General features: G+C 42.6%; 1 protein-coding gene across 7 annotated transcripts in view; it reads left to right on the forward strand.

Moving 5' to 3' along the window:
- SLC25A26 (solute carrier family 25 member 26) overlaps positions 1 to 15,772 on the forward strand; it is an 84,857-nt gene that overhangs the window by 52,633 nt on the left and 16,452 nt on the right. For 2 of the 7 annotated variants that reach the window (XM_019280326.3, XM_019280325.3), the window contains exons 6-8: positions 168 to 216; positions 3,899 to 3,943; positions 15,009 to 15,078. In XM_019280326.3, coding sequence (XP_019135871.1) covers positions 168 to 216; positions 3,899 to 3,943; positions 15,009 to 15,078 — 164 coding nt within the window. The remainder of the gene's footprint in view (positions 1 to 167; positions 217 to 3,898; positions 3,944 to 15,008; positions 15,079 to 15,772) is intronic. The other 5 variants (XM_010390198.4, XM_019280329.3, XM_019280327.2 and 2 more) reach the window with 3 other exon arrangements.

Consider the following 15,772-nt stretch of genomic DNA (forward strand, 5'->3'; position numbering starts at 1 on the left):
AGCATGCTGCCCTTGCTCTGGCTGCTGTTTTCCTCAGGACAATGTCAGCTTGCAGTTTAGCATCAGATATCAAATGGGTGAATTTTGAGGTACTTTAAAATGTTGTGTTGTAGTTACAAAGAGCATTATTAAGTTCCTCCTTAAATTTCTTTTATTTCATTAAACAGTATTTGGTGGGAGGACTTTTGCTCTGTCATCAATCTTCAGTACTTACAGGTTGGTATTTTTCTTTAGAAGCGAGATGTGTGTATCTGCTGCTCTGGCCAGGAAGTGCAACTATTTCTAAAAGTAACTTATTAAACATAATAATTTAAAATACTTTGTATCAGGAGAATTAAGTAGATGTGTAGAAATAAGCATCTGCAAAGTTCATTAACTTAAGTTAGGCATCAGGTGCTAAGGACTACAGGGATTAGAGTAAATGATAATTTCACTAACCTATAAAACATTTTAGAATAATTATTTGCAGCTGTCTGGGGGCTTTAAATTTGCCTTGTGTGTGTGTTTAAGGGTTGACTCTGATGAACAAACAGCACAGTTATATAACATTAGGCCAGACATGAGAACTGGTACTCTCTGTCTATTTTATATTAATGTCGAATGAGAGGTTGGTGGAGCTTGCCAGGGTTTCATATTTGCTGGCAGCAAGTTACCCACATGTGTGGACCACATTTTTATTGTTGCCTTAGCCTATTTCAGGCAGAAATATCTCTGCTTAACAGGGTATGATTCTGTTCATTGCTGAAGAGCTTTTCTTTTAAGAAACAAAATACGAAAAGGAATGAAATGCTGTAAGTGTTCAAATTAAGAAGTGTCCCCAGACTGCAAGATTTTGTCACATCTGCTGTGGTGGAAGAATAAAGGGCAATAAGCCATCTAAAGGCTTTTTCGTGGTCAGATGAGCTACCCTTACAGAACTATTTCTTTTTGCGTATATTAATGCTACTTTTGGGTGTGGGCTGTTTAGTCTGGTCTCTTAGGGAGACAAGGCTTATGCAAGCAGGGTGTTTGCACACATGAACACACAGCAGCCTGCACAGCCCTTCCACATCTTGACCACGGAAATGTGGTGGAAGGACAGAGGCTGCAAAGATAAATAGGAGTTCCTATAACATTCTTGAAAATATGTGTGTGAGGGGAGAATAAAGGTGATTAAGAGGTTTGAGGGAAGGTTTGCAATAGGAGCTGAACTTTCAACAAGGGGTGTGGAACAGATCTTGAGAAGAAATGTGATGGAGGTCCCTGTCATGGGAAGATTGCTGAATGTGGCTTGGAAATTATTTGGCTTCAGAGAATCTGATGACAAAACATGAATCTGCAGGAAGACAGACTCCCTTTCATTCCAATACCCCTGAAATTGCTTGTGTGGGTTTTGTTTTTAAGTCAGGATGTCAGACAGGATCCAATGGGTGACTGTAAGAGATGTAGGACATCTCTTTAGGATCTTCTTAGTGCAGCAAAGGTGCTGCTGGTCTGCTTGGTGATGGTGGTGCTTTCTATTTTGTTGGGGATTTTCAAGTTTTTAAACTCTAGTAAAGTGTGACTTACAAATGTTTAGACCCTTATCCTGCAGCCCTCTTAGAGAGGAGGGAGCCCAGTGGCTGTGCAGGTCCCACTGACACACATCCAAAATCTTCCTGGGTGTTTCGGATGCTGTGCATTGCTGCATCCCATGGGACATGTGGGGAGAAGGGAAACCCATAATCCCCATCCAGCCCTGGCTCCCCTGAGCAGGACACAGAAAGCAAACACCACTAACAATGAAAATCAAATAGCACTTGTGAACGAGTTTCCCCTTTGACTGAAATGCTTCTAGCTAGGAGATATAAAGGGAATTATGTCAAAAGCTTCCCTTGTTGTCTTATTAACAGCTGCATCATTTTACCACTCATTCGCAAGCATAAAAAAGCAAAACTTGGAGGCTGTACTTGAAAGCTTGTTTTGTTTGGTGTACAGCTGGATACAGAGCATTTCCTTTTTTTTTTTTTTTTTAACAGATTTGAAGCAAATGTGTTGGTTATTGTTACTTATTTTTACTTATTTTTTTGGTCTAGATATAGAAGATTATGTTGCTTTTCGTTTTACATTGCGAAGAAATTATTCCATATAACTTCAGTTCAACAATGCTGCAGTAACATGTGGGTGTATATATATCTTTTCATAAATATATCACCACACATTATTGTCAAAGATCTGGACTTTTTTACCCAATATTAAAAATGAAATTTAATTGCTACACTAGAGTTTCAAGACCCTGATAAATAAGAGCCATGTCTGACCTTTATTGTGGGGCTCTGAGATGCCACCAGGGATATTGCTCGTTGTCCAAGATGACAAACTTCCTCTGAGATTTCAGTTTGTCAGCTCAATGTACAGCAGTGACATTGATTTCTTCTCACTGCCATTTCCTGCCTGAATAGATAACAAATTTTCTGTTGCAGGTGTCTGTCAAGTTTAGTTTTGCCTGACAGATTAACTTAATAGACTCATTTATTAATCATTACGTGCAGCACAGGGAAGCAGACAATACTCTTTGACTCCTGTGATGTTGAGTGGATGTTCCATTTCAGATTCCTTTGTGTAGCTTGAATTTAGGTTTAATAAGCCATTCATATCTCTAGTGAACGTTTTTAACCTGACATCACTCAGAGCAAAGATATCTGCATTACATAAGCGTGATCCATTTTGATTATCTACTCCTTTTCATGGTAAAAGATGCATAAGTGCTTTCTGAGACGAAACAATTTGATATATGAACTGCCAAATCAGCCTAAACTAGGAGGAAAATTAAGAATGATAAAAGGAGAAGAAAACAGGTAGTTGGAGGAAGATTTGAGTCTGGGGTTGACTGCCTAACAGAGAGGAGGAGATAATGCAGAAGCTTTAGGAAGGGGCAAAGCAGACCTGCAGATACAGCTGTTGGGTGATCCTAGGACAGGCCAGTGTTTTCCTGGAGACCCTTTTCCCTAGATCTCTTGAGACAGATATTCAGCCTGGAGATAGCAAAGGCAGGGTTGGTACCAGAGGTAGGCATTAGACAGGGCTTCTCAGAGTGGTGAAGGGCAAGGAAGAATGTAGTGGAGAGCTTTGTGGAGGAAGAAATATAATAGAAGGCATAAACTTGGAAAATGATGTCTCTTGTTGCAAAGTGCTTCAGTGTGTTCACAATGAAAACTGACTGATGAGTTGAGGTTTTTATCGGGGCAAAATCTGGGAAGGACATGGAAATGCAAAGGCACTCCTGGGACAGGTGGCAGCAGGAACGAGCCTAGACAGAGATACAGGCTGTTGCTGGACAGAATAACCCCGTGTTACAGGCAATAAGAAGAGAACCACCAAGCTTCTCCCTGGGGTTTTAGTTGGGTTGTGGTAGCTCCTCACAACCTGCTTTTAATTCTCAAGGGAGCCTGTTCATGGGAGATCATGGGAGATGTCCAGGAACGTTTTTGCAGCTGATGCCCAACTGCAGAGCCCTGGTTGCAGCACAACAGCTCAGCATCTGTGAGGGTCTGCACTGCTGAAGATGTTTTTTTGCCAAGCTGTGTTCCTGGCCTTGGGAACGTGTTTCTTGAACCATCCTTATGGCTTTCTTGGCTGACTGTCAAACCAAGAATGTCCCTGCACTAGATCACACTGCTTATTGCTCTTCTAGGCCACCCTGGTAACAATACATTAACCTCTCAGCAGGGAATGTGATAAACAAAGTAAAACTGCTTTAGTGAAACCAGTCATTTAATGGCAGCATACATAAAGTGTCCGTAAAGATTTGTAAGTGTAATAAGCTGCAGTTCACTGAGGGAACAATAACTGTTCCTAATTTAGCCAGTTGAGGAACATGCCAACCCAATTTGCTTTTGTAACATTATGTTGGATTTTTTTTCTTTTCCCACCTCTCCAGATTCCTTTCTCTCTGGTACAGTTTCCCCTCTGGGAGTCCTTAAAGGTAAGTTCTCTTTAGTGATGGAAATGTAAGTTACACATTTTGCAAAGGTTTTCCATGGTAACTTATCTAACTCGATTATTTTGATTATGGGTGTGTCCAAGAATCAGTAATTATGTGCCAGCCTACCTGTGCATGTGAAGATCATTTGCCTGAATATCTGAAAAATAGCAGGAATATCTAACCACTGATCTGTGGCATGCAGGCTAGATTTTACCCACAGCTTGCCAGAAATCTTATCTTCGGCTCAAACTTTTTTTACTGCTTAAAAAGAGTGGGAACCACCTTGTGTTGTGTGATTTCTTTTTTTTATTTATTTTAACTTTTTTTAGTGTTTTGGTCTTCATGGTAAAAGGAAATTGCGAATGAGAAAACTGTTTCAGCCTGGGTTTTGTGAACATCACTGAAAAGCTATTTTGATTGGCTGCATGTACTTTATTTTAAAATCATTTAAAGAAGGTGTCAATAGATGATGTTTTAACAGTGCAGTTGTTTGGAATGATATGCTGTTCTCCCACCAGCAGCTGGTTGCTCTGTTTACCATGGTCAGAGTCACGATCCAGATTTTTGAGTGGACAGTTGGATTTGAAGACATGTAATTTCTCCATCCCTCTCTGTTTCTTTGAACTCACTGCAAAAGATGAAAGGAAGGGTTTTTCAAGTGCTTGAAGGTCATAGGGTGGAAGCACAAAGAATTATTGCAGATCATTAAAAGCACTGTAGCAAAATATCTTTATAAAAGAGGAGCTGGAGAGAGAAACTTTCTTCTTGGTAGGAGTGCTGGACTTCTGAGCAAGCTCGTCATGGAGACCCAAACTGGGTCCTTGTATGTTGAATTGGGACAACAGTTTGTCCTCTTGCTGTGTGTCTGTATCTGGGGCTGTTTGGGGAGGACAAGTCCACAGTGTGAATGTTTGCATGTAGAGGCTTCAGGGAGTTTGAAATAAAGGTGAGTCCACAGGCAGGAGGAGAAGGAAAATCATCAAGAGCTTTTGCAGAACTGAGCTGTGTTCGTGGAGGATTCTGTAGGTACTTCATGAGCTCAGCCTGCTGTGGGGTCTGGGTATCATCCCACTGCACAGGGGAGCTTGGGCTGCCTTATTAGGAATCTGTTTCCCTGCCAGTGTCCAGGAATGGCTTTCTGTAAACTCTTCAGCAGTGGTACTGGCCCAACCTGCTAATGGTTAGTGCAGCAGCCGTGTTTGGGAGCAAGAGGTGGCAGTGCTTAAGGGGAAAAAGTGCAGTGTTCGTGCCAAAACCACATAAACCAGAAACATTGTGTAGCTGTTTTCAGAATGTAAAGTTGTTTTAACTAATGTCCACGTAGCTGTGACAGTAAAATGTATTGTTTGCATTACAGGCTTTAAAGAAGACAGTTTGAATTTAGCTAACTGCAGGAGTGAGTCACTCAGAATGAGGCATCATGTTTAATCTAAAGAGGTCAGTGCAGATCCGAAGAGAAACAAAACTTGTGTCAGTTTGTTCCACAAACCTGTTGCATTATATTCTTCTGATGTGGAGTCAAGAGTAGAGAACTGCAAAAATCAGTCTGGCATACTCAGTCACTTTGGCTCAGCACAGGGAGAGAGAGCTTAGGGTTTGTCATATCAAAGCCAGGCAGTGAAAGCAGAATACATTTTGTTTATCTGAGTGAAGCTCTTAAAAAATTGCCCTGACAGTACAACAAAGGACAAAAATCATTATGGTCCCATCAAGAGGATGGATGTGGCCAATAGCATCACTGGGAGTGTGGTTGAGGATGTAGGGCTCCTCACGGGTGCATGAAGGGAGCATGAACAGACAGTAATTACACAGAAATAGAAATGCAAAGGACAAGAGAAAAATGGCACGAAGCCTGAACAGAAAAGAGTTATTGAGATGATGCCTGAGGGACTATTCTGCACTGTATTAATAGGATTACTTGAGAAAGTAACTGTGGGAGCAGTTGTGTCTGATGTGTGTGGGCCATCTCACTGAGGAGAACAGAACAAGTGCTGTGGCTGTGTCATTTTTAAAACCATTAGTACGAAGTTACATAAGCTGATGGAAGATAGACTCAGTCTTATGATTCCCTGAACAAGCTAATCACCATAAAAATGAGGAAAATCTTTCCACTGTGAAAGGACAGTTAGAGAGGCACATGGAAGAAGGAGTTTCCTTTTCCTTCAGATATGGCTGACTGCAGCCAGCAGCAGGCTGTTAAGCTTAAAGAAGCCTAATAAAGGCTTGTCATAGGTAGCAAATTGTGTGTTTCTATATCCCATTTTCTCTATCTGCTTTACTCCGAGCTGCTCTGGTTATTCCTTATGCGTTAGTCACAGAGTTTACATGCACAGTTTTCTCCTGTCTGTGAATGTGCACCAGCTGTTTCCTGTGAGAGCAAACTTGCATGCCATGCACTAAACCATATTAAAAGAAGAGGGAGCATTGTATAGATTACTGAACTATAAGGTTACGTTGGCTGTGGGTGCTGGCAAAGGGAGGATTGCAGTAATTAGCAAGAAACAGATACTGCTTCAAGTACAAGTCTTACTGATAGTGACCCAGGTGAATACACAATTTAGGAACAGGTAATAGACTCCTTTCTTAGTTCACAATGGCTCAAGAAACAACAGTAAAGTAATTATGGTGCTTTTAATTAAAAATAAAGTCTTTTTAAAAAAATATTTAGGTAGCATCCACTGCTGTAAGGTGTGCTTAATGTCCTTTCTCTTCTCAGTTCTCCATTTTTCTCAATTTTTAAAAATTTTGTTTGAGGCACAGATTATTGCTATAAACCAAAAGAGAGAAGGAAACTGTGTTATGGTGTATCAGATTTCAGGACCTTGTAATTCCCAACCAGGGTGGGGTAGTATAGCTCTTTTCTGTCTCTTTAGTCCAAGTCTTGCAGGTGAAACAATTTTGAATTCTTCTCAGAGTTCAGGGAAAGAAGGGAACGTGTTACAAATTTTATTCACTTTCTGCTACACCAACCCTCAGAAGAGCACCGTGGTTGAATATTACTGTGACAGTTTCATCAAGTTTACATTCTTTTGTGTGGGGTTAATGCTTATGATCCCATCTCAAAACCAGGTGGCCCTGAAGAAAGGCAACAGAGCATAGATGTAGTGTGCTTCCCAAATACCAGCCAAGCACAGAGCCTTCCATATTAGTTCAGGTTTTGGAATTAATGTTGTAAGATACAGTCCCCTTGTTTGCTGCCATGGAATTTCCAGGGTGCCTCAGTAACTTGCTTTGGAAATACTATATGTGTGTTCTCCACTGTGGGAATTTCACATTGTGGGCTGTGTATTTGGCATGGAATTGTTGTGGGTTACACGGAGCCTGGTGCAGCTCCTGCTTTCACCCTGCTGCCAGGGCTGTGCAGTCTCTGCTCAAATGACTGTGGCCTCGTGGAGCCCATGCCTGCTGTCTTAACTTTCATTCTCTTCTGTTCAGACATTTTATTCAGCGCTTGTAATCATCATATCCGAGTTCCTACCAGCAGCACATAAGTGATTTATCATAAGTTTCATGTTTTAATCCATAATTCTTTTCTTTTAGAACTGAGAAAAAAGACAACTTTCATTTCTGCTGGGGGGGGCATTACAGAAATAGAGGGCATCAGGTGGGGTTTTTTTCAGTAAAATAGCATTTTAAAACCCTACAGAAAATCAAGATCCTCTGGTAGGTTTGAGTCCAGAAACATTTTGTCAAAAATGCCTGTTTCTTAAGACTCAGTGGAAATGGTCAGATCCCGTGGAGAACAGTGCTGTGTGTAAGATAAACCCTTCTCAGGTGAAACAAGACTCAGTCCTCTTGGGTTTTATATTTCTGCATGTTGGCTGCACTTCAGAGCCTCTGAGAATTACTCAAATGCAGCTGTACAGGGAGAATGGTCTCTTTATAGACCAAATGTATTGTATGTCTGGAGAAAAGGCTTTGGTAGGCAGCGAGGAGGGAAGGAGCAGGCGGGACAGGAGGACATAGGCCTCAAATGAGTTGACTTTAAAACAAGGGGGTTTTTGTTTGTTTAGTTGGTGGATTTTTTTAAGGAAAACAAACCTACTGTCCTGGGAACCTTTTGTCTTTTTCATTAGACAGGTCTGACTCTTTAAGATCAGACACTTGGACATTGCTAAGACTGTGGAACATCAGGGTCAGCCAGCCCTGCCCCTACAAACCCAACCTCCCTGGGAGGGCTGGCACAGACTGTGCTGCTCCACTGGCCCAGGAGCTTCAAAGAAAGATAAAAATCTTCAACTGACCATGCTCAAGGTGATGTCTGACTCTTCTGGCACTCAGTGGGACCAGGATTTCCCTCTTTGTCTCAGTGCTGAGCAAAATTTAGAACTCTTAGACTTCCTGCAGATCTAGTGAGCCCACAATTTTTTATCACTGGTTTTAGCAATAAAATAATTTTCTCAAACCTGTAGGTCTCACAGTATAAGAGGTGTTATACAAAAAGAGAATGGGGCGAGTCCAGCCATTCCCCTGTGAGGCTGAGCAGGATCAGAGAATTGGCTGGGTCAGAACAGGAGTTCCATGGATTGGTTCTAAGCTAGTTTCTGCCCACACAATAGAGAGCAGGTTTGGGGTTGGACTTAAGTCCTTTGTTTTCTGTTCAGGTGCAGCTGTAACCATAGGCACAAGGCACTTGTGTTGAGGGGCATGTGCTGGTGCACTGAACTATAGATCTAGAGGACAACAGCACATGTGCTCATTTGCTTGGTTCTCTTGGTTCCCCCCTCCAGAGAGCTCAACTTCTGGGGGCTGGTATAGGCAGTATAGGTGTGAACTGATTTTAGGGTCAGCTCAGCCTTGCTCTTGGTCATCAGTGAAGATAGATTTTGAGATATATCTTGAAACTTGCTGTGCAAAGACTGCTTGATGGCTTTCTCTGGAGAGTGAAGACTCCAACCTTGGTTGAAGCTCATTGCACCTGATTTTTAAAGTTAATAAGAAGGAAAAGTTTACAGAATACTTCTGCCCAGGCAGGTGGGGTTCTCAGCAATAATATGTGTTTATAACTCCACCATTGAATCAATAAACCACATGCTATTTCCCTCCTAAAATTTACAGTCAGATCTGTTGCTGCTTAACAGGGCAAGTAGAAAATAGAGGCATGCAGCCAAACTAGGCCTTGAATGGCTCTTTCCCTGCTCTACAGGTAGGTGACTGTTTTCCTTTTTTCCTGGAGAAGTCTAGTATTTCTTTCCTCTGTGCTCAGCTGCATGTAAGTCAAGAGTAAATGAAACCCAGGCCCAGCTTTAAAGCCATTTCCTTGCAGGCAGTGTAGTAAGTGTTCTACCATGCCTCGCTCCCTCTTTGAGTAACAGTTGGGCTGATTTTGGGATTAAGTCCTAATGGTTAAATAACACTGTCTGCCATTTGCTTAGGTGCTGAATCAGGAAAACAGCTTTGCACGGGGCGTTTGGGGGCGGGATGTAACGCCATGCCATGCCATGAGCAGAGCGGCTGCATTTTTCTCACAAAGGAACAATGCACCCAACAGCTGTTGAGCAAACAGCCCTGGCTTTATTGCTGCCACAATAAGTGTCATTCACGCTGTCCTGGGGCACAGCCCAAGGAATGCTGCACACCATCTGCACCAAAGGGAGAGAAACAAATGCAACCCTTGCTCACAGCACTGCAGGCACGTTTGGGAAAAGTCAGATGGCCTTGGATCATCAATGCAGCATTTAAACAGACCAGAGGAAAACAGGCTTACACAGTCCATAGATACAGAGCCAGATTGTGATGCTCTTGGTCATGCCCAGGCCACAAGAGGTTCTCTAGAAGTTGCTGAGCTTGCCAATGACATCTGGGGATGTTTGAATATCAAGGAGTTTATTTGGACACTTGTTATTTGCTGAAGAATCTTAGCAGATTTATGTAATCCTTCCATGTAATTTATTCACACACACCTATGAAGCACAGATCTATTAGGCAGTAGCAGTGCAGGTACTCAAGGAAAACCCTGCTGGCTTTGAAGTGATTTTTTAGAAGTGCTTTTTCCCTCCCTGTATGTCCCTTTGTGCCACGGAAACTGGGTGTAGCTGTTCTGCCTTGCCATGGGAACGCTGTTTCGAAGAACATTTCCTTTTAACCAGGCTTTTAGCACATCCATTTTGATTTACATCCAAATGGGTCACAGACATCAATGCAGTATTATATGGGCAGAAAAAGGGAATGAAATGCTTTTAACATGAAAAATACGCTCTTGCATATAGGCCAACTTTTGTTCTCTTTCAATTTATCTAGGATTTGGGTGGGTTTAATTCTAGGACTGAATTCAGTACTGGCGTAAGTGAGCACAACTCCATTAGTGCAAATGGAGTCTCAGCATTTATGTCAACAGTGAACTTAGATCATTGAATTTTTCCCATGTTTGGGCTTGCATGTTTCCTGCAAGATAATATACACATGTACTTGCCCATATGCTGCACATATGCACATAAAAATCCACTGAGGAGGACTTTTGGTTCTTTGTTCCGTGTTGACTTTATGTATAGAAACTGCAATCAACTTGTGAATTTTTTGCTTCTCCTGTAGCTAATGTGCCATGCATCTGTAAGGGTCAGCCATGCAGAATGCCACGTTGTGAGTAAAATCCCTAGTAGGAAAGGCAAACATGAAAATTGCTTTTCTTTCCTCAGTCTGCAGGACCGCACATGCACACAGATCCATGTGATTAATTTGTACTGATTTTTTTCTCCCCCGTTATCATGAAGTTGAACACTGTTGTGAACAGAGGGGTACATAGAGATACTATAGATACTTATCATTGGAGTGAATTGTAATATTTATTCAGCTGCAGGCCTCAAGTGTAGTGTATGCCACGAGTTCTGGCTTGAAGAATAGCAAGGCCATGGCAGAGATGTCTCATTCTCTGTGATGCTTCCTGCAGCATTGGCGGTGTTGGGCTGGTCATCAGGTTTGAGAGAAGTGTGAGTATTGCATTTTCCTGGATTACCAAAGCTTAGATGTCCTGAATATAGACCATGACCTGGCTGCGTTGAGAACACAAAGCTGACAGCTGATTTTTGCCACAAACTTTTACTACAAATGCGTGGCAAAGGTGACAGGCATGCACAGGTAAGAGTTGTGTGCACTGGTCAAAGGTTATTGGCCATCTGGAGGCCAGGTGTCCTCAGCACTCTGAGGAGTCCACGTTTGTGGGCACCAAATACTTACCCGCAGTATTTAAAAGCAGGGGGATGTATTTGCTGCCCACAAACATGGACAGAAGGAAAAAAGTAGTATTTTCTTTTTTTGTTTTTAGATTGAATGGCCTTTGGTATATCCTGAGAGTGACTTTTCCAATGCTCCCTCTGCCCAAAAAAATAGGGTGTCCTTTTTTTCTCAGTATCAAAAGAGCTAAATAATGTTTGTGGTGAGAATTAGGGGACACTGGCCTATGGAGCAGTAAGAAATGGGATCGCTAGGAAGAAAAATAGGGTTCTGCCCACGAATAAAACTTGACCCTTCTCTGTGAACATTATCCCTGTGAATAATTGGAAATATGCAGTCAGGCTTCCCACTGTGTCCCATCCCCTGAGGCCACACCCGCTGTATTGCTTTACATGGTGTAGCAATGCACAGCGAGATTTACATATATATCACAGAAAAGTGTTTACAAAAAAAATGAACATGTGATTGAGCTGGGAAGCTGCAGAGGGCCCCAACTGTATGAGTTTCCATGCGCTTCAGCCAGAAGATTTATTTCCAATTTGTTATTCATAAGGGAAGAGAGAGAGAGAGATTGGGATGGGGTCCTTTGAAGTAGAAAACAAAGTCTTCTATTCAGCCTTCCGCTTAATAGAATACACATGACACAGGCTTGGCATGGCGGCCGCTTTCATGTAATGTGCTCCTTGTCATTTTGCTTTCCTAGGCTGCGAATGCTAGTGAGAATGGGTATTGCCCTGGAAAAGTCAGGTTATCCTCTGCAGCCTTCTGCAGCAGGAGCACAGTGTGAGCAGGTAGAAGGCTTTTTGGTGATGGTGGTGGGGAACCCAAGCTGAGCCAACTGCTGCAGTCGTGTTGCTCATAATTCCTGGATTGTGTTTTACGTTGCAGGAGCATGTGGAGAGAGAGCAGTGTCGTTGGGGCTTCTGCAGGCATTACATGGGCACTGCTGCCCTTTTTTGGAGCCTCTGAGCTGCCCCCCTTGGGCTCTGAGCTCTGCCTGACCTGAGCTCTTGCTATTATCCTCCCAAGTGGAAGGCTCTTCTGCTTCTGTGCAGCATCTAGGATGGCAGAGTGTGCTCTAAGCACTGTATCACTGCAGTAACCAGCAATTTTGTTTAAAGTCAGTGTTTTGGGGAGATCTGTATATGGATCCTATGTTTCTTTCCAGGAACAAGGCCCTGGTTTTATAGTAATCTAAAAACCTCTAACACCTTCTGTGCATTGCCCTGTTTTAATGGTATTTAAACCCACTCAAAGGGTGAGTGAATTTGAAGAACTTACAGGCCTGACTTACCACAAAGCCCTGTCAATTAGTTGGTCCACGGGCTATGAGAGAAAACATGTGTTACCTCCAGCACATCATCCTGGCCCACAGCATCGTGTGGTTAGAAAGAATTTGGACCGGAGTCCTGCTGGTCCTCTTGGCCCTGTGACACTTGTTCCTCTTGACTTCCTCCAGGATCATGTCCTCATGCCGTGCTTCCCTCTTGCTCTTCTGCATGTTCAGGTTTGGAGCTCTGGGTGAATCACCGAAATTGGAGATGGAAAGAAACACATGAAGTCATCTCATCTTGCCCTTGCCAGCACAGGATTATTCCCCACAGTACAGTCTTGAGTGCCTTCTCCAATCTATTTTTAAATGACTCAAAGGAGAGGGCTTTCCTCTCCTCCCTGGGGAGGCTGGCTCCGCGCTTCAGTAGACCTCACTGTTGGGGAATTTGCTTCCTGTTCTCCAGCCTCAATTCTCCTTTTCCCTAATTCAATTGAACTGTTGCTGGCTCCACCCTTTTAAACCATTTTCCATATTGCATGACTGTTGCAAATACCTGTTGTCAATTTGCAGGCATAATGGATGGGAATTCATCACCGTTTGCCTTGCTTGGCAGAGGCTCTTTGTGCAGAGCTGCACTAGGAAGCCAGGCTTTATCAGAAACTAGATTTTAGAGCTACATGCCAAGAAATCAGAATGACCTTTTCCCTCTTATTCGGACAATGACATTAACATAAAACCCCATCATGACTGAGAATATGCTGGGCTTCTGGCAAAGCCATGAACGTCTGAATTAATGGGCTGGTTTTCCTCTTAGTCCTTCAGCAGCTCTTCCACAGTGCATTTTTACATGGCAGCAGTAACTGTTCTGGGTTCGCGGGTTTATCTGTAGATGTACAGATGTTTGGAGAATGTTTAATTAAAAAATACAGTAATTCTGTTTTTATCAAAAGAAAGCTGTGGCTCCAGCAGCTCAGTTTCTGAACCCTGACTTTCAATTCAAGGTTTCTTAAGCACCTGAAGTGTTTTGCAAATGGGTGCTGAAAGTGGGATTTATGCTTTGACAACACCCAGATACTCTGGAAGGTAGTTTGTCTAAGAGAGTGTGTGTCCTTCTTCCATCAGGACTGAGTTGCAAGAGAACTGTGTGTCCAAAGACTGTAAGTTATTCCAGAAAAGCATATTATGGTTTTGAAGAATTATGAATCTCTATTTATTTATTTATGAGATGAAAATCAGTTTCTGCTGTGGGTGACAGCAGAATAGCAGCCCATACCGAAAACACCAGGAAAAGAATGGCTAGCATTAAAGAGGCTGGAACCCCTTCAGTGCTTTCGTACAGCAGAGCTGCAGCTATTTAGCTGTGGCAGGGTACCAAACAACATTGTGGCTGGCCATTGTTGCTTGAACAGTTTGATTTTTAAAACATTCAACTGAAATATAACCACCAGCCAAGTTGGAAGAAGCGAGTCACAAGGACAGCATGTTAAATGAAGAGTCAGCAAACAAGAGAAGGATTCTCCTGCTCTAGCAGGAAGTGGCTGCACTGCAGACCAGGAGCCCAAGAGCAGTATCTCAGCCTAGCACGGCTATCCAGTTGCTTTTAAGAAAATTTTATAGTACAGAAGTAACATGTCTTTAAAAAGTAGAATGGCACAGCTATAAAATAAAATTGCTGATTTCTCTGTGGTGGGCCTCAGAAGGGCCGTGGATCCCATCCCTTTTTGCTCAGTACTGATCCTCACGTCATAAACCGGAAACCTCTCCTCCAGACAGCTTCCAGTGTGAAGTGTTTCAGGAGATGGGAAAGGGGTGATGGAGCAGGGTGAAGGAGGAGAGAACACAGTGACTGTAGCTGCCACGGTAAACCCCTCCCAGCAGACTGGCCTTTGCTGCTGGTACTGACCAGGCTCATCAAATAGTGTGACGTGACTTGAGAGGTGTTTTTGGAAGGCACTGTTTAGTTGGGGCTTTAAATGTGTGTGTTTAAACGCTGCTGTGAGTTAATGGATGGGAGCAGGGTGTGTGGGAGCCATGGAGAGGAGGGTGTGTGGTCCCTAATGACACCAAGTGAAAAACAGAGACACACCTGCTTTGGGACATAATGGGAGTGAGAAGAGTAATTTCTTAATGATGGGGGTTTTTGGGCAGTGTGAGGGGAAGGGTTGGTTTAAGAAATGTAGGGGAGCAAACAGGACTTGTATCTGGTGGTAGTGGAAGCTGTTCATTTTAAATGGGAGCCTTGGGTACATCGAGGCTGAGCTGATACTGGTTCTTGCATGCCACTCTCCTGCTCAGTGTTTTGCTTTGTGCTGTTTTATCTGCCAAAAAGAAAATAAATTCACAAAATATTTGCAAAGTTGCATGGCCACAGGCTTAAATACATACATATGAATTCCCTGAAAGCAATTTGCTTCAAGCCCTCCTCAGTTCCAGACGTCTTTCTCACTCCATCTGCTTGTTCAAATACACAAGTTCCTTGGGAAAAATCACTTATTACATCACTCAAAAATGCCACAAAAATAGCTTTTCTCTTAAGTTCCCATCCTCAGAGTTAACTCACATGGGGATCAGATAGATTCAAGCATTTAATAACTTTTTATTTTCCTTTCTCTTTAAACACAGGATCTCTGGTCATGGAAGCAGGGTCACGTGGTGGATTCTTGGCAGTCAGCAGTCTGTGGAGCTTTTGCAGGTGCAAAGGATTACATGTTATACTGGGAAAGACTAAAGAAGAAAGGGAAAAATGTGCAAATCTATTAAGTATAGCAGAACAACATTCCTTTGTAATTCAAGTTTGTTTAGAAGAAAACGGATCCAGTTGTTTGGAAATACGAAAGTCAGCAAAGGAAAGAGAAGAAAAAAAAAAACCTCAACTAGGGTGTCTGTTTGAAAGACAACCAATTTGTTTTTGACAAATTTCTGTTATTTAAAAACTGTGGCCCTGTCAGTCAGGCTTTGTGATTATTTCAAAGTTGATTTGTAAAATCCTCATCCAGGAGAAACCTTGCTTGGGTGGGGGTTTGTGCAGCTGTTCGCTCTGAGCACTTCCCCAGGGGCTGAAGTGATTGCAGAGGCCGTGATTCACCATTCCTGTGACAGCTCTGACAGCCACATAGATTAACTAGAGGCAGGAGAGCAGAGGGCCAGCACTGCTCAGCCTGGAGGCAATACCTTCTTCAGCAAAAAAACCCAGAGGATGAAACATCTGGGCAGTCTCCAGACACTACAACAAGAATAAAGAGTGGCAGAATACAATACTGCACTATTTATTACCAAACAAGCCAGAAGTTAATTGAATTTTTCAGTAGTCTTCTTGCTTGATTTTAGCCTACTGTACTTGTTCCCAAAAAAACAAAAAGAGGGGAAAAGAATCAATTAATGACTCA

This window comes from Corvus cornix, chromosome 12 (assembly GCF_000738735.6).
Source record: "Corvus cornix cornix isolate S_Up_H32 chromosome 12, ASM73873v5, whole genome shotgun sequence".
NCBI lineage: Eukaryota > Metazoa > Chordata > Aves > Passeriformes > Corvidae > Corvus > Corvus cornix.